The 27,940-nt window shown below is 44.5% G+C and overlaps 1 protein-coding gene across 2 annotated transcripts in view; it reads right to left on the reverse strand.

Moving 5' to 3' along the window:
- Window positions 1-6,345: 6,345 nt before the first annotated feature.
- MTM1 (myotubularin 1) overlaps window positions 6,346-27,940 on the reverse strand; it is a 97,462-nt gene continuing 75,867 nt past the window's right edge. For both annotated transcript variants that reach the window (XM_047097742.1, XM_047097741.1), the window contains 6 exons: window positions 26,376-26,561; window positions 20,483-20,689; window positions 19,482-19,574; window positions 18,660-18,773; window positions 14,381-14,557; window positions 6,346-8,081 (listed from right to left, as the gene is read on the reverse strand). In XM_047097742.1, coding sequence (XP_046953698.1) covers window positions 7,914-8,081; window positions 14,381-14,557; window positions 18,660-18,773; window positions 19,482-19,574; window positions 20,483-20,689; window positions 26,376-26,561 — 945 coding nt within the window. In that variant the 3' untranslated portion in view covers window positions 6,346-7,913. The remainder of the gene's footprint in view (window positions 8,082-14,380; window positions 14,558-18,659; window positions 18,774-19,481; window positions 19,575-20,482; window positions 20,690-26,375; window positions 26,562-27,940) is intronic.

The raw sequence follows: 27,940 nt of genomic DNA on the forward strand, positions 1-27,940 counted from the left end.
AAGGTGGTTAAAAATGATTATGGGAGCTAGTAGACTGTACCAGTCACGGTCCAATCTGGAGACTGAAACCACACTGCCACTTGAACAGGGAAAGTTTAACGGGGAGAGGTGCTAAGGGGATTGGAGTTTGACAGTTTGACTAGGAAGTAAAGACATGATGGCTCCTGAACGACAGTTTCTTATATTCAGAGATCCCAAGCGGAGAGGACATGTCTCACCACTGGAGGCCACACGGTACCAGGGTCAGTCACAAGGCGGGGGGGGGGGGGGGGGACTGTGGGCAAGAGCCTTTATTGTGGTTTGTAAGGGAACGGATGGGTAAGGCAGGGCAAACAGGTTTAGGATTGACTAGTTTGAGTAATTTCAGCCAGCTCTGGGGCATCGGGGCTCTCCCTAGCTGCCTGGTACCTGGCCCTGGGGTGACTGCGGCAGGGGCACAGTAGCCTGGAATGTGAAAGTCTTTGGACAAAGGAGGTGGTTGGTGATAAGGGCTCTGGATTGGTTGCTTCACGTTTGTAAAGCGTGTTTCCAGAACAGTTATTTACTGCCTCTAGGAATTGGCTAACCCTGAACGGGGCGGTCCGTCCAGGGTGGACAAGGCACCAGACAGCAAAGCATCAGAATATAGACAATAAAGGACATGCTTAATACACGCAGGAGCCAGTTCAGAAGATACTACACGCGCAGGAGCCAAGCCGTGGACGAAGCCTTGCTTCGCAGGAGGCTAGCAAGTGAGGCTACCAGAAGGGGAAGGGCAACCCCCTTCTCTCCCAGCAACTCTCCAGCACCCTCTACCGACAAGAATTAGCATCGCATCAGTTGGTAAAGGAGAAGTATTTACACAGCCCACCTCCATTAGCACAGAGGTGGATTCGAAGCTGAGAGAAATCGCTTGCAAAGTGGTGCAGAGGCTCACGACCCACACCGCACTTGACTGAATCCCCCCTACAAGACCCTGTATCAGGGACCGCTCCTACAGGTGTCGAGGTCAGTATTTTAAGCATCCTCTTGTCCAAAGTCTCCATCAGTACAACAGCAAGGTGTTGCACAGGAAGCTGACTGCATGATGAGTGATGTGTTATTTCAGTGCTTAGTTGCTGCCTCCTGTCTTCCTTGGTGTTCTGTTCACATCTTTTGCCCACTTTTTAATTGGGCGCTTTGTTTTATTGTTGACTTTTAAGAGTTCTTTGCATATTTTGGATAACCATCCTTCATCAGGTGGGTCTTGCAAATATTTTCTCCCACTGCATGCCTCGTCTTCTCATTCTCTTAACGGTGTGTTTTACAGAGTGGAGGGTTTTTTTTAACTCTAACGTGGTCCATCATGTCAAGTTTTTTCTTTCATGGGTTGGCCTTTTGGTGTTGTCTCTAAACCCTCATTGCCAAACCCATGGTCACTTAGATTTTATTTCTTTAAAGATAACATCCCTGGTAATTTTATAACCTGCATCCAGTGGTGTGCTGGTGAAGTTGGTTTTCACTGAGGGCTTTCTACCTCTGCCATTTTTAATGTGAACTGCTCATTTTCTTTGGAAAATGACTTGTGAGAATTCTTAGAGGCGTTCTTCTAGGGAGTGTTGCATTTCCTTCTGTCAAGCACCTGGGGGCGCCACAAGACTGGTGCCTGAGATTTTTGAACTCGGGCTACGTAGCACAGAGCCTCTCACTTCTCAGCAACGTTTTCATCTTCTTCCCCCTGCTCTGCTCTTGGCCGTTTTGAGTTTGCTTCCAGTCCTCTGATATTAAGAAAATGGAATTAATTAGGCACGGTACCCCCACCCCGTTCAGATTCTCTGTCTCCTTGTATTAGTTTCCTCCTGGTGCTGTGACAAACGAACACAGATTTATTTATAGGCTTAGCCAGCATGCATTTATTCTCGTACAGTTCCGGGGGTCAGGAGTCTGACACAGGTCTCACTGGACTAAAATCAACGCGTCAGTAGGGCTGTGTCCCTTCCGGAGGCTCTGGGGGGAGAATCTGTTCCCTTGCCTTTTCCAGCTTCTGGAGGCCACGACATTCCTTGGCTCATGGCCCCTTCCTCCATGTTCAAAGCCAGCAATGGCCGGGTGTGCCCTCTTCCACTTTTAAGGACGCTTGTGATCACACTGGGCCCACCTCGATAATCCAGGATGATAGCTCCATCTCCAGGCCATCTAAGTGGCACCCTTAATTCTAGGTGCCACCGTAATTCCCCTTTGCTGCGGCACCTCGCAGATGCCCAGGTCTGGAGATTAGGACGTAGACATCTTTGGGGAGCCATTACCCTGCTACCACAGGAGCCACAGCACCTCAGCCTGGCGCCAGAGTCAGAGTTTCTCAAACTGGAAACTGGGACAGAGTTTCTCAAACTGGATGCCAGGAGCTGAGCCAGCGACTAACTCACTGTCATAGGGGAACGGGGCTGCCTGCTGTCCAAACTGACCGGACGTGCCTTCATTCTGAACTCACCGGCCCTGTCACACTAAGCACCTGCTCTTTGAAATTCTCTTTTCTCCTACCCTCCATTTCGTGCTGGGTCCCCTCTTCCTCAGCCTGCCCCTTAAAAGCTGGAGCTGGGGCTCGTCATTTTCTCCACTCGCTTGCACAGGCGATGGGCATCCATTCCATGATTTTGTCCCCAAATCTGTGTTTCTGTCCGACTCCTTTTGTGAGCCCCGGGCCCTCATACTCCTCCACGTCCTGGGCGCCCGCCCCAGACAGGCCTCAGCACTGCCCCCCGTTTGCTCCTCCGCTCGGACAGTCCCTGTTTCTGGAAATGCTACCACTTGCCACCCCATTCCCCTAACCAAAACCTCACCTCTTCTTCCCAACCAGCCCACGTCTGGTCAAGCACGAGAGCCTCAAACTGGCCTGTCCCCAGTCTCGTCACCATACAACCCACTCTCCACTGGCTGTGAGAGCGGCTCACATTTTATCACACCTCTCCCCTGCCCCGGTGGACTCCTTCAGTGGCTCCTACAGCCTAGAGAAGAAAATAGCAGTTCTTCAACATGGCCCCAAGGGAGTTTCTTGACCAGCCCCTGTCTACCTCTCTGTCATCTTCTCCTGGTCCCATGCACTTTACAATCCGGGAACACCAATTTTCTTTGGGTTCTGTACATACTGCACCACATTTAAGTACCAGATGCTGCTATTCATACTGTTCCCTTCTACGTTGACAATTTCTTTGCTTCTCTTTGTTTCACCATGCAGACGTGCCCAAACAAGACGTTGGTCTGGCTTTGAACTTACGTGACTGGAAGAGTATCTGGCTTCTTGCAATCAGCATGCTTGTGAGAGTCATCTGCTCTGCTGTAGATGGGTATTTGAGGTGTTTCAAGTTTGGGGGCGGGGGGCATTACAGATAATGTTGCTGTGAATATTCTTGTACGTGTCTTTTAGCGCCTAGAAGTTCTCATTTCTCAGAGGCATCTATATACCTGAGAGTAGAAACACTGCATGAGAATTCCTATCGGCCCACAACCTTTTCAACGCTGGGGACTGTCAGACTTTTAAAAGTTTTGCCAATACATGGGTGCAGGATAGTATCTCACTGTAGTTTGAATGTACATTTCCCTGAAGACAGATGTGACCAAGCTCGTACTTACCTTTCAAGATTCAGTTCTGACAGCACTCCCAAGAAGTTCTGCTTGACCCCCCTATCCTGACCCTAAAGGCCGGGCATCTGCCTTTGTGAGCGCAGGCGGCACCCTGCATGGGAATCAGCACGCAACTGAACTGTTTTCCCTCTAGGCCAGGCACTCCTTGAAGGAGGCCACTGACGCATTTTTCTTTCCAAGTAAAAACCAGCTGCACAGGTCTGGGTCACAGTACACAGTGTTTGTTGCAGTGACCTTACTTTATAAAAGCACTTCTGGCTCTGAGCGTTAGTCTCATCCATAAAATGACCAAAAAAAATACATCCTATCAATCTTATGAGGTCATGGGGATGCTGGATAGCTAGCGTTCGGCACATATGCCCCCTGATAAAAGGTGGTCCGGGTGCACCCGGTATAATTGTCAGGGTTCTTTAAACGTCAATGAGGGACGCAGAAGAGTCAGCGTCCAGACATTTGAAGACAGGGGAAGAGGCCACGAATCAGGAGAAGCTAGAAAAGGCAAAGGACTCTCCACTAGGAACGTAGCCCTGCCGATACCTTCATCTTAGGCCAGTGAGACCTATTTCAGACTTGTAATCACCATTAAGTTTGTGGTGATTTCTTGTAGCAGAAACAGGACACCAATACACGAGGCAAATGTTCTTTTGGGCCACAAAGCTTGTATGTGCACAAGTGGTTACAATGCATTTTCTGGGAAGGGCCATTTGAATTGTAAGGAACCTTCGAGAATGTGAAGTCCATACCTTAGCTGAACAGATGGACCACTGAGGCTTCCTTCAGGCCACCAGACTCATAACATCTGGGAGGTAGGAGGACCTCACACCTTCCATCCAACAAGCAGTTCCAGAGCTCAGACGGGAGCCCGGGTCTCCACGCGCCCCGACTACGGCAAGTCTGTGAGATAAAACTCCTGAAACGAGCGAGGTGAACAGCTTTCTCTAATTTCTGTGGCACGCGCATGAAATGCAGTCGATTTCAGCAGCACATGAGTATTACCCACTGTAAACAAGTAAGTCATGTTCTCCAAAGCTACTAGAAAACAAACTATTAGGACTTAACGGTCATGTCCAAATGTGTAGCCGGTAGCAACCCTACGTGGTTGTGGTTCCGTTACTGCCTTTGCAAATAAGGACTAATCCGCATCTGAATCTAAGCCTCATAAGGAAACGAGGAGGCTTGGTTTTGCTGATTGTTAATACAGAGGATTTTGCTAATTCCTTAATTAAACTAGAAGCCCACCAGTAGATGTTGGTGGGCTAGACTCACTTCAAGCATTGGTACTCCAGCATTGTGCTTTCAGTGAGTGATTCTGTGAACCTAAAACAATTCGACCACAATCTGTTTCAGACAGGGCATTTTTCTGTAAATGTGCTAATCCTGTTTGTGGGATGCACGTTGCATACGTCTATTTGCTTTGGGTGTGCCCTGCGCTTTTGCTTTGATGGCCACGTCCTCCAGTCACAGGTGTACATACTCTGTGAAAAATTCTTGCATCGAACTACGTTCCCTCGATACAGGCCTGCTTTTTGCCTGATGCCCCAAATGCCACAAGGGCTGCCCGAATGACTGATGCCACAAACCTGTGTTCTATAGAGGGGGCCACAGGCGATGAGCCACCAGTCTGCTGGTTTGGAGAGTGTCGTTACTCCTGCCAAAAAAGCGTAAGGATAAGCTTTGCTGCATTGTCGAAAGTAGATCAGAAAGTGCTGGGACTACACTTAGGAAAAACTATTGTAGGATCCCAAATCCACAGGATTCCACATTATTTGAAGGGCTGTCCCAGGAAGAGGCATTATTCTAGTTCCTTCCAGAAGGCAGAGCTAAGGCTCTTCACTGGGAACACCAGAGAGATTGAATTCAGTTTAATACCTGTACACGTTTATTTGGATGCCGTGGGACTCTGGGCAGGTCACTGCATCCGTGGAGCAACGACATTCTCGTCAGGTGGAAAACAGGGATGACAGAAATACCACGTGGCCCATGGAGTTGTAGTGAGGACTAAACACAGCCATGTCTGAGGCAGAACCTTTGCGAAGTATCTCAAATACAGTTCTAAAAGAGACATGATCTTTTAAGAGTCCTATTCAGATTTTTAAAAAGTGGCTAATTTTAGTTTACTGCTAGAACTATTAAAAGCATCCTTAGAATGCAAATGTAATTTCCAACTGGCTGTATCTGAGAAAACATTGAATTCTTACCAAAAGGGACACCGCGTATGGCTTGCTCCCACCAATGTCTTAGCCTCCCTCAATGGCAGCCGCTAGGTTCTGCATCCAGTCTGAAGTCTTGGGTCTATGCACCCTGGCTCTTTTGCAGAAGCTCTCCTTACTTTAATAAAGACGGTTGTGGCTTAAAATCGGCACTGTTAGAGGCGCCTGGGTGGCTCAGTGGGTTGAGCCTCTGACTTCATCTCAGGTTATGATCTCCCAGTTTGTGGATTTGAGCCCCATGTCGGGCTCTGTGTGGACAGCTCAGAGCCTGGAGCCTGCTTCAGATTCTGTGTCTCCCTCTCTCTCTGCCGCTCCTCTGCTCACGCTCTCTCTCTCTCAAAAATAAACACACACACACACACACACACAAAAAAAAACAAAAAAAAACACAGCACTTTTAATACACTCAAATGTCCCATATTGTCACAATTTTGGGAGAGCCCTGTAAGGTCTCTAGTAAGATAAAGCACATATGTAGCAGAGCCAGGAAAAGAAGACACACACACACACAGTCACATCCCCGAAAACAGAGTGCTATGTTTCGTTAATATATTTATTACAGCAGGACTTTAGTCATTATTGTCATGAAAACTTTTTCATGAAATTTCACAAAACCCTTTAAGCTATTAGTATTAGCTTTCTTCTTTTTATGGAGTGACACTTTGTTAATTTATGAAATATTTACAGCGTTTACAAAAAGCAAGAGAACGTCTAATAAAATTTCTTATACATACAAAATTTATACATTATACTACTATATTTGAGATGTCTTATTTGGTAGACCAATTAAGCTAGGACATAAAATAATTTACAAAGATATACTTAATCTCTCTTAATTCATTGAAAACAAAACCATATTAGCTATAAATAGTCCTTTACAAATCACTGTAAAACATTAATTGTTTTAACTCTAGCCTTAACTTTTACAAATATACTTAACTAAATGAATTAGTTCAGATATCAAATAGAACTGCATTTGCAATTTCATTTACTACTATTACTACAAAAAGCAACAACAACAAAGAAACAAAAAACCCAAAACCTGAAAAAGCAAACTGCCGGGTACACTTCAAGTAAAAATTTGTAGAACCAGTTTAATGCACGCTTGGGGGGAAGGGCATCCAACACCATGTAAATGGAAATACAATACTTTCAAGAATACGCTCAACAAATGTACATCTGCAGCTTTTATTTCAAAGAATGATGCTCTAGCAACAGCTCATACGTCCGAGATGGTCGACCCTACGCTTTGGCAGATAAGCTGGTCTGACTAGAGCGATGTTTGCGAAAACAGTCACCTCAGCAGCATAACGCCCCCGCCATCCTCAAACAGTGCTATATGAGGGGTTTTCCATAACTGGAAAGTGGGTCAGAATTTTAGGCAAGCTCATGGAAGAACTCAGAAAATAGAACGGGCAAAACGTTAACAACAACAAAAAAATCAAATCCTATTTGACTGGGCCCCATCTGTGTAATATAAAAATACGCTCCTCTTGAAAATTAGGGGAAAACACTTCATATTCTAAAATTTCAAACTAATGAAAAACTCATCTACACAGCTATTTCTCTTTAAGTCACCACTTGACGATGGTATAAAATTTGGCAATTATTTAAACACCTTGCTTTTGGATGATGCCTCAGAAGAAGAGCTCAATTTGGTTTTGGCAATAACATCTTTCACATTTGGATTCATTTTAGGTAATCCAAAGCAACTGTCGCGAGCAACCTAAGGCAAATTCGTTTCACAAACACAGGTTTTCACTTTAGTTTAAAATCACGTCGTTCCAATTAAGCCCACAAAATAGATATTGTATACATAGTATTTCAAAAGAGGTAAATTAAATTTAATCTCTCAAAACCTGCTCTTGAAAGGTGTTAGCATTTTCCAAAACCTCATCTTGGCTCCTTTCTTCTGATTGCCGTGTAGATGCTAGAGTTTTCTTGTAATATGTATTCTAGAAGGCACATATTCAAGAGTTTAAGATCGTGTTAGTTCCAGTTCTACATGGAGGCAAGTATTTCAATCTACTTTGTACAGCGGCCCCTGATGAAAGGCCACGACGTCCTCTGCCCGGAGCTGCGCCGCGGCGCCCAGGTCCCGTCTCAGAAGTGGGTGTGCACATGGGGCATCATCGGCGAAGGGCCGGCCGGCGAGGTGGAGGGCTCGGCGAGCTTGGCGGAGCCGGCGAGCTGCAACTCCTCGAGCCGCTGGATGTACTCGTCACGCAAGGCCAGGAGCTCCACGTAGCGCTGTTCCACCGGGTTGGGCTGCTGCAAAGAGCACAGACGGGCGTTAGGGCTCTCCCTGCCCACGCACAAGGGGCCCCGATCCACACAAGGGTCCCTGCCACGTGCACAAGGGTCCCCCATGTTTATAGCAGCACTGTCAACAATAGCCAAAGTCTGGAAAGAGCCCAAATGGCTGGCCATCGATGGATGAATGGATAAAGAAGATGTGGTACATATAGACAATGGAGTCTTACTCAGCAATCAGAAAGAATGAAACCTTGCCATTTGCAACTATGTGGATGGAACTGGAGGGTATTATGCTATGTGAAATTAGTCAGACAAAGACAAAAAGCATATGACTTCACTCATATGAGGACTTTAAGAGACAAAACAGATGAACATAAGGGAAGGGAACCAAAAATAATATAAAAACAGGGAGGGGTACAAAACAGAAGACACTCATAAATATGGAGAACAAACTCATAAATATGGAGGGATTGTGGGAGGGGAGATGGGCTAAATGGGTAAGGGGCACTAAGGAATCTACTCCGAAATCATTGTTGCACTAGATGCTAACTAATTTGGATGGAAATTTTAAAAAATAAAAAATAAAATTAAACAAACAAAAAAAAACCCCAGCACAGACCTCATAGGGTTGCCGCACGAGTGAAGTCAGCCAATACAGTCAGCTTGGACGATTTCTTTCATTGATGGACAGGGGCCTTGCGGCAGTACAAAGGTTAGAAGTCAGGCGGGAACAGAGTGTGCATCTCCCCAGCATGCTGACTTTCAAAACCTTGGTACTGATGTATAAATTAACAGGCAGGAATGTGCACGAATCTTAAAATGCTCAGCTCAGTGAGCCTTTACATATACGTACACTCATGTAATCAGCACCCAGACCAAGATACACGGTAGGGTGGCCCACCGAAGACTCCCTCATCACCAGCGTGTTTTGAGGAGATCAAAGGCAAGCTCCTAGAAAGCTTGAGCAGTATATGAAGACATTAAGAAAAAAGCCAAAAGTCTATACAAGTGCGTTCCTACTGTGTTGAGCTGAGCAGCAACAAGGAAGCTGTGAAGACATGCCTGATATGCAGGCTGCAGCCCGCACCGCACGCGGAGGACAGCGGGCTGTGGTAGGGGCACAAGCCCTCTGGGACCTGTACCTCAAGGAGGGAGCACGAGCCCGGGGCTTTAAGATGGTGTCTGAGCTTCCTCTGGCCGCCATGACACATTAACATAAAATGGGGCGGGGTGCTTAACACAGCAGAAATGTACTTTCTCACAGCCCTGCAGGGCACCAGCCTGAAATCAGGCCAACGGCAGCGCTGTGCTCCCTCTGGAGGCTCCAGGGAAGGGTGACCTCTTCCAGCTTCGGGTGGCTCCAGGCTTCCTTGGCTTGTGACTGTGTCCCTCCCTCCCACCTCTCCTGTTTTCGCATGGCCTTCTCCCTGTGAGTGTCTGTGGCTCAAATCTCCTTCTGTTTTCTCTTACAAGGACACCTGTCACGCAATATAGAGTGCACTGCAAATCCAGGAAGATGGCATCTTCAGATCCTTAACCTAGTAACATCTCTAAAGACCCTTTTACCAAATAAGATCACACTTACAGGTTCGGAGGGGCCACGTGTTTTGGGGGAGACCACTCAACCCAATTCAGGCTGCCAAGGAGTGGTTGACAGAGGCCAGATGAAATGCCACAGACGTGTGACGGTGCGTGCATTTCTAGTGGCACTGGTGCTTCCATTAGAGCTCTGGTTACAAAGGCCCACAGGCCAGAAGAGGTCTCCTCCTCCCTCCTAATCCTATTCTTCCTGTAAACCCTGGTTTTTTTTTCGTTTTTTTGTTTTTTGTTTTTTGTTTTTTGTTTTTTGTTTTTTTTTTTACCGTAACTGCAGAACGCGAGGTTTTCCAGAAAGATGCATATGGCATTGGAACAAGAATGCTTGGTAGAGCGCCTGATACCCAGTAAGTGCTGTGCGTGGCCTGGTAATGTCTTTTGTCCATCTTTCTCTGTGTATTCAGCTGAGGGCAGACACTGTTCCAGGCGCTTGGGACCCATCAGTGAACAAAGGAGCCCCAAATCCCAGTTTTTAATGCCATTTCTCTTCCAGCAGAGGGAGACAGACAGAGAATACTACAGGTCTGAGTTACAGAAGGTGTTCAAAGGTGAGGAACACTATGGAAGAGAAGTAGAGCGGTGTAAGAGGGACAGGGCTGGAAGGATGCCACGTCAGGCCTCAGAGGCCATTGCAGGGACCTGGGCTTTGGTGCCGGGTGAGGCGACTGGTTCCCTGGACACTTCCGAGTGGAGGGGTGGTGGGATCTGGGATCCGCTTTGCAAGGCCTGCTCTGGTTAACATGTTGAGAACGTGCCAGAAGGAAGCAAGGGTGGGATCGGGGAGCCCAGCTACAAGGCTAGGCAGCATCACACAGCCCGCACGGGGCCAGCAGCAGGGGGACTGGTGCAGAGTATCCAGAGTCCTATAGGTTCGGAGGGCCCAGTCCAGCAGGCTCTGCCGACAGACTGGATAAGGGGTGCGAGGGAGGAGGGAGTCAAGGAGGACTGCCCAGTCTCTGGCCAGAGTGACTAGGATGGGGTTGCCGAGAACAGAGATGGGAAGATGGCAGGAGGCACAGGTTCTGGGGGACGAAGAGTTCCATTTTAGACACGTCCACTTTGATCTGCTGTGCCAGGCCTGTTCACCATCAACCGTCCATCCTCTCTGCTTGGTGTCACCTACTGGGCCCCACACCTGTACAGTCTGTTTCTGGGCTCTACCCTTTCGAATCTCAGGGCAAGTTCTTTCTCGAGATTCTCTCCTTCAAAACTGTCCTGGCTATTTTTAAAACTGTCTTTTCTTCATATGACTATGAGGATCAGTTTGTTATTGTACCAGCAAGCACAATTAGACAAGAAAAAGAAATCAGAGGTAAAACTCATTTTTGCAGAGGACAGGGCTGTATAATTAGAAAACTCGAGAGAGTAGACCAAAAAAATGACTAGAAATAAAACGAATTCAGTCCAGTGATGGGTACAAAATGTCCAGAAGGCATTAGCCTACAGAAAAATACAAACCATTTAGAGGATACAAGGAAAGAGTCCAACAGACAAAACCATGAGAAATGAGGTTTAAATACAGTCAAGTGGCTATAAATGCCACGCCACGGCCTCTCACTCGGGACTGAGTGTGAAATAGAGTGTCGACACAGCACAGAAGACAGGCCCTCCTACTGGAGACGACTTCAGCACCACACAGGTCAGCCTGTCCATATCTGACTGTCCTCGTTCTCAACCTCTGGCGATCGCTATGCAGAGACGTGAGCTTGCCAGTACCAGCCTGGTTAACAGCTGTAGGGAGCACAGTGGCCCCCGAAGTAGAATATGAAGCTCCCCAGCAGCCCAAGGCCCCACTCAGGTTTATAACAGGACTCACTGAATACTTGTGCTTCCGGCATGAGCAAGTCCCACGTATTAATACAGGTACCGAATTTGCTTATGGAGAGCTCCTCTAATGTAAGTATTGGTCTTTCCATCAACTCTGCCGAATTTTTATGTCATAGCAAAGGTTGGTGGTTGGTGGCTTTTGCTTTTCAAAAGCACACACACCTGGGATGCCTGGGTGGCTCAGTTGGTTAAGCGTCCGACTCTTGATTTCAGTTCAGCTCATGATCTCACAGTTCTTGAGTTTAAGCCCCACGTCGGGCTTTGCGCTAATGGTGCTTGGGATTCCGTCTCTCTCTCTCTCTCTCTCTCTGCCCCTCCCCTGCTCGCTCACAATCTCTCTCTCAAAATAAACATTTAAAAGAGAAGAAAAGAAAAAAGAAAAGCAAAGCACACTAACCCTGCCTTATTCTAGGCTAGAGCTCATCACAGGGAGGGGCTGGATGTAGTATATGCTTTCGTATCTTTCAGTACTGATGGGATACTTGCAGTGCTCTGAATGCTGTAGGTACCCAGTAAAGGTGTGTGTACCCACTGGGCCAGACAACTGAACAACTTAACTTTTAAGTGGTTAAGTGTATTTCTTTAGGTTTACATTCTGTAATTTAAGAAGCCCTATGTGATCAGATTTAAATCTATTTCTGTATGAAATAATGTTCTACGTGAGATCTTTAAGGAAATCTAAGGCATTTAACTCACACTTCTATTATGACATTTCTCCCTGAGCACTATCATCATGGACTTATGTTCCTGGGAACCCCCATCAACCTGGGAGCTCCTGGGGGCTGACACTACCTCCTCTTAATCTCTGTGTCTCCCTCCCTGAAAATACAAAGATACATGTAGAAATCTACAGAGAAAGCGTAAGTTACTTTCTTTTTTCAGTACTTTCACAGATCATAATACAGACCAATTACTGTCTCAACACAGAAACCTCTATCAAAAAATCTGTGTTCCTATCTGGACCAGGCCCATTTTGCTAAGCTCTATGAAAATAAGGGGAGAGAGATGCAAGTTATTCTAATGATGTTTCTTCCAACTTGACTTGTCACCCAATTGTCACCTTTATATATTCAGAAATGAATTGCTCTAAATTCCTTCAATCTTAAGAGTTTCTCCAAGTACAAATGGGTGAGGGGAGATTAAAGGATCTGTACAGAAATTGTTGATACTTTCTAATTACTAATGGTTTAAAAAAAAGGCTACAATAAATACATAAAAGGATCAATGTGCAAGACACAGTGCACATCTATAGAATATTTTCTAATTAGAAAAGGAACATGTCCTCTGTAACAGTTAGAACCCTGGCAAAATTCCCATTTCCTCTTTACTTGATATTTCAAATGCAAGAACTACTGTTGAGTAAATTCCCTCAACATGCTTCTCAAATCCCAAACTAAGCAAGCGAGTGCTCTCCAGCCCTGGAATCTGTCACTTTCTGAGAGATTACACATTGCTACCATTACCGAATTGCAGAAGCCTTTCATGTGAGTAGCAGAGACCTTGAAACGAGAGTGCCAGCTAGGAGCGGGCATTCCCCAGTGGGAAGAGAGGGCACAGGCTGGCCCATGGCCAGCTGCCGAGTGGGATAAACAATCGAAGAGACAGACCGCAGAGCCAGGGCCCTGCTGTCGCCCTGCGACTTCTAGCGGGATTAAAGCTGGCATTGACGCCACACCGGCCTGTGAGAACAGGTAGTCAGTCGACCATCCACACTGCAGGAAAACGTGCAAACCTTTACAAAGAGCAATTGCAAATACTGAAGATTTACCACGCTTAAAACAAATCATGAACTGGCAGTGCTTCCGTGCCTTTACAGCGCAGGCTGTACTTTTCTTTGATTTTGGAGCGGAGCGGAAGGGGGAGAATGGAGAAGCCCGAGTGTGTCTCCAACAAAATGTGGAATCTTTTGCTTCAAAAATCAGTTTCCCGTTTTGATTGATAAATGGCCAATCTATCCACTGACAGATCACTTATCTGTATTTTAGAAGACATGCCCCTCAGTGAAATGTGCTCTGATATTAGCTGACCTGGTACATACACCTGGGGTAGATACTGGAAAATATTTTCTTTCTTTGAACGATCATCTAAGTCTCCTTCCTGGAAAGAATTTTCTTATGATGTGCAAGAATGTCCACTAATTGAAGGAAAACCTTGGCTATCAAAACTCGAAAATTTTCCAGAGCTTCTAATCAGTTTACATTTTAGTAAAAAAAATTGTATTATTATTTTTGTAATGTTTATTTACTTGAGAGAGACAGAGACAGAGGCACAAGCACGGGAGGAGCAGAATAAGGGAGACACAGAATCCGAAGTAGGCTCCAGACTCTGAGCTGTCAGCACAGAGCCCGAGGTGGGGCTCGAACTCACAGACTGCAAGATCTTGACCTGAGCTGAAGTTGGACGCTTAACTGACTGAGCCATCCAGGTGCCCCCAAAACTGTATTATTTATTTATCTATCTAAAAAAAATTTTTTTTACATTTATTTATTTATTTATGAGAGACAGAGAGAGACAGAGCACAAGCAGAGAATGGGCAGGGAGAGAAGGAGACACAGAATCCGAAGCAGACTCCAGGTTCTGAGCTGTCGGCACAGAGCCTGATGCGGGGCTCAAACTCACAAACTGTGAGATCATGACCTGAGTGGAAGTAGAATGCTCAACCGACTGAGCCACCCAGGCGCCCCCAAAATTGTATTATTTATAGGAATATAAGTTAAAGCCAATCAAAATAAGTGGCTTAGCAATTAAAGCTGCATTTGAAAGCAAGTGTATTTTTTTGTCTATTTTCCCCCTCATAATATTTTTGAAGAAAACTACCAAATGACATTGTCTAAGTCCAGAAGCAATAATTAATACACATCACTGCCTTTTAACAATGTCATTTCACTTACTTGTTGCTTGATTCTGGGGTTCCATCTAATGTAGTAATTCACCCAAAGTTCCAAGTGACGCATACTGGCAACTGGATATAAAACTCGGTTGATTTCTTTAGTATAGAAGGGGTTTTTGAATTTGTCTTTATTACTGTTTATCAGTGACCACAAAGATACTGTTCTTTCTGTAACTTTCTATAGAGAAAGAGAAAGTGGAAAGCCTAAGTAAAAACACACAAGTACGCGAACCATTTTTCAGCCTGTGGCAATACATTTGAGCTTCAACTTGAATCACACATTTACATTATCCCCATAATGGCTCAAAAAGCCTCACGGGCCAGTGAGTGCCCAGCAACCACTTCCTGATATTTGCATAGATAATGGCCTAGCTTGAGAGCCACTATTTCTGCCAGAAGACAGAGGTGCAGAACGCTGTACCATTAAATGCAATTCACTGACCTAAAATGACTGTTCCTGGCGAGGTAAAACATTTATGAACACATATCTGGGCAGTATGTTCTTTTTAATTCAGCAGAAAGAAAAATTATTGCAAGATCCCGCTGGCTCTTTTCATTTTTAGATTTGTTAGGACTGTAAGGTCTTCACCTGTGCCTACTTGACAGTTGGTATCTAGACATAAAGTGATTTTAAGCAACCATCCAGATGTGTAATCTTTATCATATGCTGCCATCCAGGTATTTGAAAACACCTAGATAACGGACTTCAATCTTTACTTTTTCATTCAGTGTCCATCATCCCACACAGAGATTCACATTTGCAGTTTATTATAAATTGCTACCAATTTTGAGCATAAACTAGGAAGAATCCAATGCTTGGGAAATAAAAGGTACAACTACTAAAATTACCAACGGCACAATGTGAAATTCTTCCTAGTAATGACTTCAATAAGAAAGGACCAATAAGCTAAAACTGGATGCTAAAAAAGAACAGCTTGAAGCCAGGAACTGAAGACATGTCTTTAGCATGCATATTTCATTAATGTGTGAACAATAACAATGGCAGCAAAAGTCTGCCTTCCTTGGAATCCACCTAAAACTTCATTTGTACCTTTCGGATGCCACAATCTATATTGCGTTGTGTTTATTTGCATGCTTGTTTTTATTTTTATACATGCACATAGTTTAAAAGATCAAGTAGCCTGACGAGGTTTGTTATAAAAAGATTAACTCTCTCACCTCTCTCCACACAAGCAACTGTGCTTGATTTTTTTAAGTTGATTTGATTACCTGGTACTTAAGCTCCACATCTCTAGATAACATGCCCTCCTTGCTACCTGGGGGCTAGACGGCTCCGGGCACTCAGTCTCTTTCCTGCCTCACCCCCCCACCCCCCCACAGCTTTCAAGAGACTGACTTTTAGTGTTTTGATCACTATCGCGAAGCAAATGCTTTTCCCAGGCAGGCTACATAGTCACTTTTTCTCCCCAATTTTTGTCGTCTTCCCTTGGTTTAACAACTGCCTATTCCGTTTGCTAACTTTCCTTGGCATTTACCAGTAATCCAATCCCCAACTCTTCCTCCAACGTGTCGAACTTCTGTCAAGACACTGTACGTTCAGAGCTCACAGTCTGATCCTCGGAGGAAAGCAAGCTGTGCTGGGTGCTTCTGTGTCTTGTGTCCAGCTCGCGTCTATGATCTCTTTCCTGTTTCGCCCTGAGCACCCCCTCTTGCCTCTCTCTGAGCTGGATTCCAGTCTTCTTCCTTGTTTGCGTGGAGCAGGTGCTCTAGCAGCTTCAAGAGAAGCTGGTGTCGGAGGGAAGTCTTGATGCCATGCATGTCTGAGAATATCTTTGGCCTACCTAGTCATTTGTTTGACGGTTTGGTGGCTGGAGAATACTAGGTTGAAACCATTTTCCTTTAAAATTCTGAAGGTAGGGGGCCTGGGTGGCTTGGTTGAGCGTCCGACTCTTGATTTTGGCTCAGGTCATGATTCCAGGGTTGTGGGATAGAGCCCCTCATCAGGCTCCGCACTGAATGTGGAGCCTGCTTAAGATATTCTCTCTCTCTCTCTCTCTCTCTCTCTCTCTCTCCCCCTCTCCCCTGCTCCTGCGTGCACTCTCATTCTCTCTAAAAAAAATAAACAAATAAAATTCTGAAGGCAATGATCTACTGAGTTCTAGTTTCCAATACTGATACTGAACAATTTTGTGTTCTCAATCTGCTTATTTGCAAATAACCTGTTCCTTTTCTCTTTGGAAGCTTGGAAGATCTTTTCTTTGTCCCCGGTTGTTTTGAAACTTCATGGAGATGTGTGTTAGTAGGGGTCTATTTTTTTCCACTGCACTGGGGCCCTTGGCAGGCTTTTCAATGTGGAAACTCATGTACTTCAATTCTGGGAAACATTCTCAAATTATTTCTGTGATTTCCTGCTCTATGGCCTCCCCATTTTCTCTTTCTAGAACCTCTACTATGTGGATTTTGGATCTCCAGGAGTGATCTGGTCTCCATATTCCACCTCTATCTCTAATTGTCTTTCTGGGAGATTTCACCTCCTCTTCCAGCTCTTCTTCTGAGATTTTCATTTCTGTGGACATCATGTGTTTCATTTCAAGTTGGTTTCTGATCTCGAAACGGTCTTTCCAAACAACATCCTGTTATTACCTCTCACCACCAACATTTTCTGATCTTTCTTGGGATATTAAATGATGACTGCTTGTGTGCGTTCCTGCCCTCCCTACCTGGTAACTCTTTTCTCCACGCTGCTTTTTCTCACTCCTGGCTGTCTGCTACAATTTAAGAGCGGAGGGCTGAAGAGCCGACTGGAAGCTCTCGGATCATGAGGCTTGTCAAGCTGAGCTTCACTGTGGGGAACCAACCGTAGGTGTTGGTATCTTTAGGTCCTTCTTCTCGGGCCAGTTTCCCCAGAGATGATTGTTTTTAATTGAAGTGGAATTCACATACCATAAAACTCACCATTTTAAAGTCTACAATCCAGTACACTCACAAAAGCTGTGCCACCATCACCTCTATCACGTTCTGAGATATTTTCATTACTCCACATGGAACATGTTCTGAGATATTTTCATCACTCTAAATGGAAACCTCATACCCATTAAGCAGGCACCCCCCATTCTCCCCTCCCACCCCTGGAAAACACTCATCTGCTTTCTTGCCTCGATGTACCTGTTATTCTGGACATTTCAAATAAATGGAATCATGCGATCCGTGGCCTCTGTGTCTGGCTCCCCTCATTTAGCATGTTTTCAAGGTTTGTCCATGCTGTTGCCTGGACCCTGACTTCATTCCTTTTTATGACTGAATAGTATTCCAGAGTATACATAGACCACATTCTGTTTCTCCCGTCCTCGCTGATGGACCTGGGGTAGTTGCCACCTTTTAGCTATCGTGAGTAGTGCTGCTGTGAACATCTGTGTGCGAATTTTTGTTTCAACTTCTGCCTTCATTTCCCTTGGGTATGTACGTAGGAGTGGAATTGCTGGGTCCTAGGAAAACTCCATGGTTAGCCTTCTGAGGGAGCCACCACACGGTCTTCCACTGTGGCTGCACCATTTTGCATCCCCACCAACAATGGCCGAGGGCTCCATTTTGTCCCCCGACCCTCACCGACAGAGGTTCTTCCATGCTCCTACCCGGAACGTGAGGACTTGCTTCCAGAATGCTGGGAGTCAGTAGGGGAAAGAAGCTGCGGCCCTCGGAGTCAGTTCCTCTCCATTCGCCTCACCCCCAGGTGACACTCGGGTCCCCTGCCCAGAGACTCACTCTGCCAGAGTCCTCAGCTCCAGAAGAGTGGAGGGGATCTGAGGAGGCTAATTGCTGATTCCCAACAGACCCTCAGGTGGTCTTATCCTTCCGCTCTGCCCGAAAACCCGAGTCATCTGGGACTCTAGGCAGTGCAAAGAGGGCTGCTTCCTGGCTCCCCCGCTGCTGATCTGAGACTCAGTTTCTCAAGCTACGTCGTCTACAAACTTATCAGCTTCTAAAATTTGGTTGCCACATCTCCTTTTTCATCTTCCCTGTTCTTGTAGGTTTATGCCTTTAAAACAATTTCCTCTACTGACATTTTTATGGTGTTTTGGGAGGGAGCCCTTGCATACCTTTAAAGTCATTCCTACTCTCTGAGGGCAAAGTTAGTGTTTTACCCCTGCACTGAATAGCAGACACTCAACAAGCCCTGGCTGAAGTGAAAGCACCCAGGCTCCGTGGTGAAAAATGAGAAACATTTGCATTTCACACAAACCAAGCTATCGTTTTGTTTTCCTTCTTCCTTCAGGAAAGACCAGACGCATTTAACTAAAACGATTAGCATTTCCACTCACCTGTCTTTCTCGAGCAGATTCACAGTTGTATAAGAAAGTACCAAACCGGCAACTATACAGATGATCCAAAATTGTAATCAAAAACCGTTCATTGAATTCAAAAGCTGTAGGGAACTAGACAAAAGCAAACAAGCCAACAAAGCATGAAAACTTGAGGCTGATCTCTTACAGAACTGAAAAGAGGTGCATAATCCGCACACATACTACAGCTCTTTTCTTGGTGCTGTGCACAGGACTGAGGGGTTTAAAGGAGAGTCGAGTAGGGGTGCCCAGGTGGCTCAGTCGGTTAAGCTTCCGACTCTTGGTTTCGGCTCAGGTCATGATCTCACAGTTCGTGGGATCGAGCCCAGCACTGGGCCCTGTGCTGACAGTGCAGAGCCTGCTTGGGATTCTCTCTCTCCCTCTCTCTCTGCCCCTCCCCTGCTTACTCTGTCTTTGTCTCTCAAAATAAAATAACTGAATAACTAAATAGGAAAGCAAGCCAATTATCTCAGTTCTCCTGGGTGCATAGGGCATATAGGGTAGTTTTATTATTTATGGTGTCATATGTTAGCAGGCATAGCTATATACACATGCCTCTATACACGTACTGTCAATTCCGTTAGTAGAGATGCTGCAGTTAGATATTGAATTTTTAAGACATTATGGAAAATCCCAGACATAAATAGTAGTGAGAATAAAACCGCAAACCCCATATACCCATCATCCGGCTTCAACGATTATTAACATACGAATGTAAATAGAGATGAGGCAGATCCCAGATATTAGAACAAAATATTTAAACACTGAGTCAAACGTATCTTTATCCTATATATCCCTTACCTGTTTTGACATTTGCCATACACAATCAATAAACTGGAGAAAAATAGGAGATCGGTCAGCATCGGCATGGTTTTTGTCACCATGACCTATTCTCTAAAAGGAATCGATGAAGACGATTTGTTATAATTTAAGGGCACGAGACTGAGAAAGCATACAACCCACAAAATGTGACAGTACAAGTCCATGATCTGCTTTCCAATGCCGAATTTTGAACTAGTGGAAATCAAGTATATAAACATCTATAAAATAGCAATACCAACACATGTGCTCCAACTATTTCATCTGACTGGAATTCTGTACCAGTCCAGGGCAGCTGCAGGAAGACAGGGCCAGATGACTCTGCGGTTATGTCAGTGGCACGAAGGGACCAACCCTCAAGTTTGAAGCCTTGAAGCTGGGTCCAAAAGGGTGTTATCATTATCATTAAAAGTAAGTTCTTTCTCTCTTAAAAACAAGACAAAAGCCTCACCATTTATTCTTTTATTAACCATGATTCTTTCTACTTGAAAATGTTATTCACACTACTTAGGAAATGTGGATGACCATCACCTGAGTGATCTTGTTCCGAAGGGTTATGCAAAGGATATCTGGAACCGAGAACTGGAAATGTGTGTATCAGAATAATAAGAATCTAGTATCTCTGTAAAATGTATTTGGCTCTAATAGCTCTAATAGTAGTTGAGAAAGAATTGTCACCCTATCCTCCTCCTTTCACACAAAGTCAATGTGAACATTTTCATGCAGGCTTCTGGTATTACTTTCAAATCAAACTGTAAATAGTGCAGATGGATAAAGAAGTCTCCTAAAACAACTTCTACCTGACCCCAGGCATCACACGTTTTCACACCTGTAGAGTCCTTATCATTCAATCCCTCGGATTTTTATCATTCAATCCCTCGGATTTTCCTTTTCAAAAGCAAATATGTGGTTTAATGACTAGTTTTTACATCTCAAATGGCAGTGATCTGACATTTAAAAAATGAGCTTTATGGTTTACTTACAGATGCAAATTTATGTCCAAAACTTATCCATTCTTTCTGTACCAGTATTTCAAATCCTTCGATGCTCCGGTAGAAGCTGTCCAACATCAGCATGGCCAGGGACGTCAGCTGGGCAGTTCTGTCCCATCCATCACTGCAGTGCACAAGCACTGAGCTCTTCCCTGAAGAAACTTTGTCTGCTACTTGAATGGCTCCCGTCAAAACAAGCTGGCAAAGAACACGCGAGTCAGTAGGTGGCTGTAAGAGACTGCTGAAATGTGAAATTACAGTTTTTTACTAGCTTACTGGATTAAGGGCCCACCTTACTCCAGTAGGACCTCATCTTAACTAACTGCACCTGCACTGACCCTATTTCTAAAAAGGTCATACTCTGAAGTACGGAGGGTGGGGGGACGGGGAGGGTGTACCTCAGGACTTCAAGATATGAATTTGGGGGGGGGGAGGAGACACAATTCAGCTCGTAACAGTGATCATTTTAGAAAAATCACTGGTCCAATAGGTCTAGACCCTAAAGGCCTGATACAGTGGAAATCACCTCTGAGCCTTTGACAAAATATGAACTACTCTGTGGCTCACTAGTAGAATACTTACGTAAGGATACAGGGATGGCCTTCTAGTAAAAGTTTGAGACTTAGAAGTACTACTAAATTTATGTACACAAACACTTATTGCCACAATGTCATTTTTGGATGATTTAGGTGTTTATGGAGTAATCCTTTACGAACCATACAATTTACCCATGAGTGTGTGGTTTGGTAAGGTTTTGTAAATTTATACAGTTGTGCAACCATCATCACAACCCATCACCCATAAAAAGTCTCGTGTGCCATCTGAGGTCAAACCCTGCTCCCTTCCTCGGCTCCTGGCAACCAATGATCTGCTTTCTTTCTCTACAGTTCTGTGTTTACTAAAAATTTTATATAAATGGAATAATAAAATAGGTGGTCTTTTTTTTATGTTTATTTATTTTTGAGAGAAAGAGAGAATATGAGCAGGGAGGGGCAGAAAGAGAGACACACACACAGAATCCGAAGCAGACTCCAGGTCCGAGCTGTCAGCACAGAGCTCGACATGGGGCTTGAACCCATGAACTGGGAGATCATGACCTGAGCCAAAGTCAGACACTTAACTGACTGAGCTGCCCAGGCACCCTGATTGGCTTAATGCACTCAGCAGCGTGTTTTTAAGGTACATCCATGTTGTCGCCTGTATCAGTCCTTCCTTCCTTTTTAAGGCCAAAAAAAATTCCATTCTATTGACAGATCACATTTTATCTATCCATTCATCAGCTGATAGACATGTAGTTGTTTCTTGTATTTGATTACTATGAATGATGCACATACACAGATTTCTAGGGACTTAAGTGTTCATTTATCCTGTGTAAATGCCTAAGAGTGAAATGGTTGGCTCACATGCTAATGTGTACTTATTTAACTTTTTAAGAAACTGCTAAACTGTTTTCAAAAGCCGTTGTACCACTTCACGTTGCCACTGTCAGTGTACGAGGGCCCTGTCTTTTCATGCGTTCATCAGCCGTTCACTTACGTGACGCCATTTGGGGGCTCCCCAAATTGTAACAGCTGTGCAACAGTCAAGTATTATGGTCGCTTTCACTAATTCAAGGAAAAGAGTAAGTGAAAGATCTGGTTTTTCATTTTACTTATTTATTTTTTCAGTAAGCTCTATGCCTAATGTGGGGCTTGAACACTCGACCCCAAAATCAAGAGTAGCTCGCTCTGCAGACTAAGCCAGCCAGGCACCCCTAAAAATAGGTACTTTTATCGTGTTGACATAAACAGTAACCAAAGATAAGTGGACAAAGTAGTCCCAAGAAGGACAGGTTAGGGGACCTGATGGCACATCAATTATTCGTGCAAAAATCACTGTTTTTAAAATGACTAGCGCAGCTTTATTTCTTCCAGTGTTCTAAGTATCTCCTCAAACTCCCGTTTATAGTTTTTATTTAAGGTGCTTGTGAAGAAAGGGCTATTGAGAAGCAGTGGTAATGCAGCAGGTCACTTGAGTTCAACTGAAGGAACATTTTTACAGAGGGCAACTTCACTCCAGACACGTCCCTTATCACGAAAAAGAACGCAATCTCAGCCAATTATCTTTAGAAATTATTAGATGTTTGCCAATAGGGTATGAATTCCCGCCATTGCTTCTTGACAGGAACGCCTGGTAGTTATGTCATGACATGTGACACACTGAGCCAATCACAGAATTGTGGTTCCTTTCTAAAGTAATGGTACCCGCCCCCACCACCAGCTTCTGTTGGACTAAAAGAGACAATGCCCACAACATGATGACATGGATTATGTCGCCTTCTAGGAAACACAAAATAATATGTCACTTTCCAACGGGAAGGTCTATAGGGGAAGAGTGTTGAAAAGGACAGAGGGGGGTGCGGGGTGCCTGGGTGGCTCAGTCAGTTAAGTGTCCGACTTTGGCTCAGGTCATGATCTCACAGTTCGTGACTTCCGTGTTGGGCTCTGTGCTGACAGCTCAGAGTCTGGAGCCTGCTTCAGATTCTATGTGTGTGTGTCTCTCTCTGCTCCTCCCTCGCTCTGTCTCTGTCTCTCTCAAAAATAAACATAAAAAAAGAGAAAAGGGCAGAGAAAAAATGTAAGCTCCAGGAAACAGAGAGACACTCTACCCTGTCAGGGCTCCATCGGTGAACTAGAATGACGATATAGGACACGTGCCAAGGTGGTGGTCTCTTCGCTCGCAAAGCCTGCCCTGTGTTGCAGAGTGGTCGGACCGTTTTGCCTGAACGCAGGCTAGTGGTGGCCATGCCACGTGTCTATCAGTAGTCCTGGGGCCGCAAAATAGCATGGGAGGCTGAATAATGCTCACCAAAGATGGCTGGGTCCTAGCCCCTGCAAATCTGTGAATACCGCCTTATATGGTTAACAGAGACTTTACAGATGTGATCAAGATAATGACTTTGAGATGGAGAGGTTATCCTGGATTATGCAGGTGGGCCCTAAATTCCATCCCATATATCCTGATAAGAGGGAGCAGAGGGAGATTTCACAGAGAGAAGGCAACATGATCGTGGAAGCAGAGACTGAAGTGATCTGGCCACAGCAAGGAACGCCAGCAGCCACCTGAAGCTAGAAGAGGCGAGGAACAGATTCTCCTCTAGAGCTTCCAGAAGCAGCACAGCCCAAACGTGCTCCCCCATTCCCACCTGATCTTCAAGGTCGAGCTCAACGCTACCCATAACTCTACTCCTCTGTCTTCTAGCACAATTTGACCTATGCCTAAGTAGCCGTGAGTCAGATGTCATTACAGGTGTCTCTCTGGGCTCCCCAGTTACAGATGGTCTCCAGACAGAACAATGACAGTTTCTTTCATTTCTTTTGTATCTCCCTCTCTTTGGGCAAAAGGATAAAAATTTACAGGGGTCTTTTATGGCATTTTCCATATTCCTTAAGTCCTAACTTCCATACTTCATCTTATGCGATGGCCTTGACTCCTAATTTCTTCAGACATGTGAGCCATTGAAGAAGACCTACTTCTGACCAGTCTCTCTTCTATCTAGCTCAGAGTAGGAGCTGACTCACCTTGTCTAATAATTCCTGTGCCTGTGCCTGTGCCCTGTCTTTCAGAAAAAAAGCTCTCTCCCTTATTTACAAAAGTAATATATATTCACTGGATAAAAATGGAGAAGGTGAACAAAAGCGCAAAAAAGAAACTAAAAATGACCATAATCCTATGAACTCAGCAAGAATCATTGCTAATGTGTCCCTGTCAGCGTCATTAAAGGGCTCATCTTGAGTTGGTTGCCCAACAGCTGATTCTCACGTTTCCATCTCAGTCCCAAGCCCCTGTTCTGAGTTCCGCTTTGCAGGAAGAAAATTGCCTGTTACCTATCACCAGGTAGATGGCCCGCCGCTGCCTCAAACAGATGATGTTTTTCTTAACCAAGACCCTGCTCAGGACAATCTTGCATCTGCAAATGGTGGTGTCATCGTCCCAGTTACCCAGCTTCACCCTCTTGGCATCAGCCTACATTTCTTGAGACCCTGCGTCTAGGTAATCATCAAGCCCACAGGCCCTTTCTCGGAAAGCTCTCCTGTCTCTCCCTTTCATAGTGCCCCCCTCCCCACCTGGACATGTTCTAATTCTGATCATTACCACCCTGCCTCAGGATACCTGAAGTGGTTGTTTTCTGACTTTACCTTCTTCCCTTTCCTATAAGAACCTGCCAGAACATTTTCCTACTACTTCACTATTCCAAAACCTCTGGGGCTTCCAACAACCTAGCTTCATGGCCAAGGCCTCTGACCACCTGGCTTCTCCCAGGTCTCTGAGATGAACCTGCAACTCCAGCATTCCTCACTCTTCCCAACGGGGCCTCCCCCAGGCCTGTTCCTGGACTTTGGTTCAGAGTGCCTCCTTCTCTAGAATGGGTTCCCTCGTCCCTTCCACTTAACACACTGCAGCAAGGAGCAGAAGCTTTCCTGTCACACGTACATACCACGTCTTCAACCGCACAAACCTCCTTAAAGGCAGAAGTATGTCTCATACCTTCTTCCATTCATGAGGTCTAGTGTGATGCTTTGCATGTAAGAGTACACTACTTTTTTGTTTACCTTTTACTAATTTTATTTAACTCCGGTTTTAACAAACTGATACATATATATTCTGAAAATGGTAGTAATTTTGTTTCTAATACTACTTTTTTAAAAAAATAAATGTTTATTTTAGAATAGTTTCAGATTTACAGAAAAGTTATAAAGGTACTACAGAAAGTTCGTATATACTCGACCCAGTTTGCCCTATTCCTGACCTCCTATAATGGCGTGGTACATTTGTCACAACCAGTGAAGCGATACTGACATACTATGAAATTATCAATGAGCATATTAACTTATTTTTAATAAAGCGCATACTTTATTCAGGTCTCCTTAGTTTCTACTTAATGTCCTTTTTCTAAAGCAGGCTGCCATCCAGGACCCCACGTTACCTTCAGCTGTCACAATTAATTTGTTTTGCTAACTCCTTTTTGAGAATAATGAATTAAGAAAAAAATGAAAGTTATAGACAGGCAAAAGAGAAATATGATTCCTATCAAATTTGAAAGTACAATCTGACTAGAAAATAATCTATATCAAAAATGCACCTATTTAAAGTGGGCTTTTTGTTTGTTTACAGAACTAAATGGTGGTTTCTAAAAGTGTTAGTTTCCTCAGATAGCTTCAAGTACTTTTACTCTTAAAGACTGCAGGCTTTTGATGCCTTTATCAAGATGAAGGATTGAATATAATCAAGGCATAAAGTTCATTCTTTAAAATACGTCAATTTGAGATTATTTTCAATAAAAACAATCTATCTCTAGGTCCTTGAGGGTCATACCCAGTAATGGTTAGATAATCAATTGGCTGTTCCTAAATAAATCTGCATGAAACCCCAACTACTTGCTATCGACAACACGGGAAGTGACATCTCTACCAACACTCAAACTGTTCTGGAGTGATGCTGTGAAATCTGTAATTTAGGTAAGCAAATTATAAAGAGACACAAAACCGTCAAATGTAGAACCCTACGCTACAAATAACTGCTCAATTTTAAAACTGAAGGAATTAAAAGAGATTCCTGTTCCACTAAACAATGACTTCCTTTTTTATACATGTAAATCTTTTTTAAAAAAAAAAATATACTTGACTTGGGGCACCTGGGTGGCTGAGCCAACTAAGCATCCAACTCTGGCTCAGGTCATGATCTCATGGTTGATGAGTTCGAGCCCCACATTGGGCTCTGTGCTGACAGCTCAGAGCCTGGAGCCTGCTTCGGATTCTGTGTCTCCCTCTCTGTCTCTGCCCCTCCCCTGCTCTCTCTCAAAAATAAATAAACATAAAAAATATATATATATATGTTTACTTGCCTTGATGTGTTCTAACCAGTGAGTAGACTCCAAACTGGACAACCAGTGAGATTCTTCCACATTAGGATAAACAATGTCTTTGACTTTTTTTAAAGATTCCCTCATAACATGAATGTTATGAATGTCTAAGAAGAAAAGTTCGGCGTTGTGATATGCATCATCACTTTCATATCCTCCTCCTGTTGCCTGAGAAACAGCAAGGTATACAAACAATCAGTTGGATTTTCTACTTCGTCAGTAATTTAGCCAAATATTTCAAGTTACTGGTCCTCCAAATCTCAACTTAAAACCTTCCGACTTAGATGCGATGACTGATGTGACCTGACTTCCTACCCAACACAGCCTCAACAACATTAGTCACACTCTGAGCTAGAAGAAAATAGTGGGCTGGCAATTTCCTGGGGATCTGTATTCACAAGAAAAAAATCATTTCAAAATGTTCCATAATTACTAGCTCTTCTTCTGGATCTGGAAAGGCATGAGCAGGTTCTCAAGGGTCCTTGTCCTCTATCAGCTCTGTAGAAGTACTCTTCTTCAGCAGCGGTGGAGGGGGGTAGAAGGGGGTGGAGGCGCTTTGGCCCCTCTTTGCTATGTGATTTGAGGCAAGGCTCTCAACCTCCCTGAGCCTCAACGTTCTCTCCCACAGAATAGGCAATAACACTTCAGTAGGTTAAACAGGATTAAAAGGAGGCACACTCTATCACAGCTAACACCAGCCACCATTTAATGAGCCCCAGTGACGTTCCAGATACTGATTCTTGCTTTCCATAATCTTATCTAATTCTTACAGCATTGCTGTAAGCAAGGGAGGTATTACTATCCCCATTTTGCAAAAGAGAAGAGATACTATTTAATGATCCCCAAAGCCCCATGGTAATCAACAGAATTCACGCTGAGTTCAAAGCCCAAAACCTTTTCTAGTGCACCATGACTGTTTGTCTGCTGTGCAAACACCAAGGACAGAGAGCCGCACGTAGTAGGCCCTCAAAGAACAAAAGGTTTCGAGGGGAGACAAGATGGCCACCACCTACACCACAGCACCTGAAAGTATTATCTTGCCAGGGCAGGCATCCGTCCACCTTCACAATGGGGTGAAGATACCCATTTTCCACATAGAGAAAAAGAAACGTAATGGTTTTGTTGAAGAACCTGGCTGCATTTTGTTTAATGTTTTAACATGCCATGGAACATGTGGCCTCTGGCCCCTTAAGAAAAAGTTAAATAATTCATAGACTTGCCAAGAAAGCAATGTTCTATAAGCTGAAATGGAAGGGGAAGGCATTGGACAAATGTGCTATTGCTACATTTTGCCTCTTTTTATTTATAACAATAGGAAGAATATATAACATATATTTTAGAGCTTGTTACTAACAGCATCATCAGTAGTAAGTAGACAATACACATTCACATTACCGTTTTTAAAAAGTTATTAGCTAACGAATAGACAGATGAGCCGTATTTCCCTGTTGTTGGTTATCCATGCCTCAGGGCATAGCACTTTGCAGCTCAGATCAGAGGCCAAGACAGAGGCGCTCCTATCCACCTGGCAGTCACTTCCTAAGCTG

The sequence above is a fragment of the Lynx rufus genome, unplaced genomic scaffold, assembly GCF_022079265.1.
Source record: "Lynx rufus isolate CCGP_SWC_20201006 ecotype Redwood Valley unplaced genomic scaffold, mLynRuf1.p SCAF_40, whole genome shotgun sequence".
Taxonomy (NCBI): Eukaryota; Metazoa; Chordata; class Mammalia; order Carnivora; family Felidae; genus Lynx; species Lynx rufus.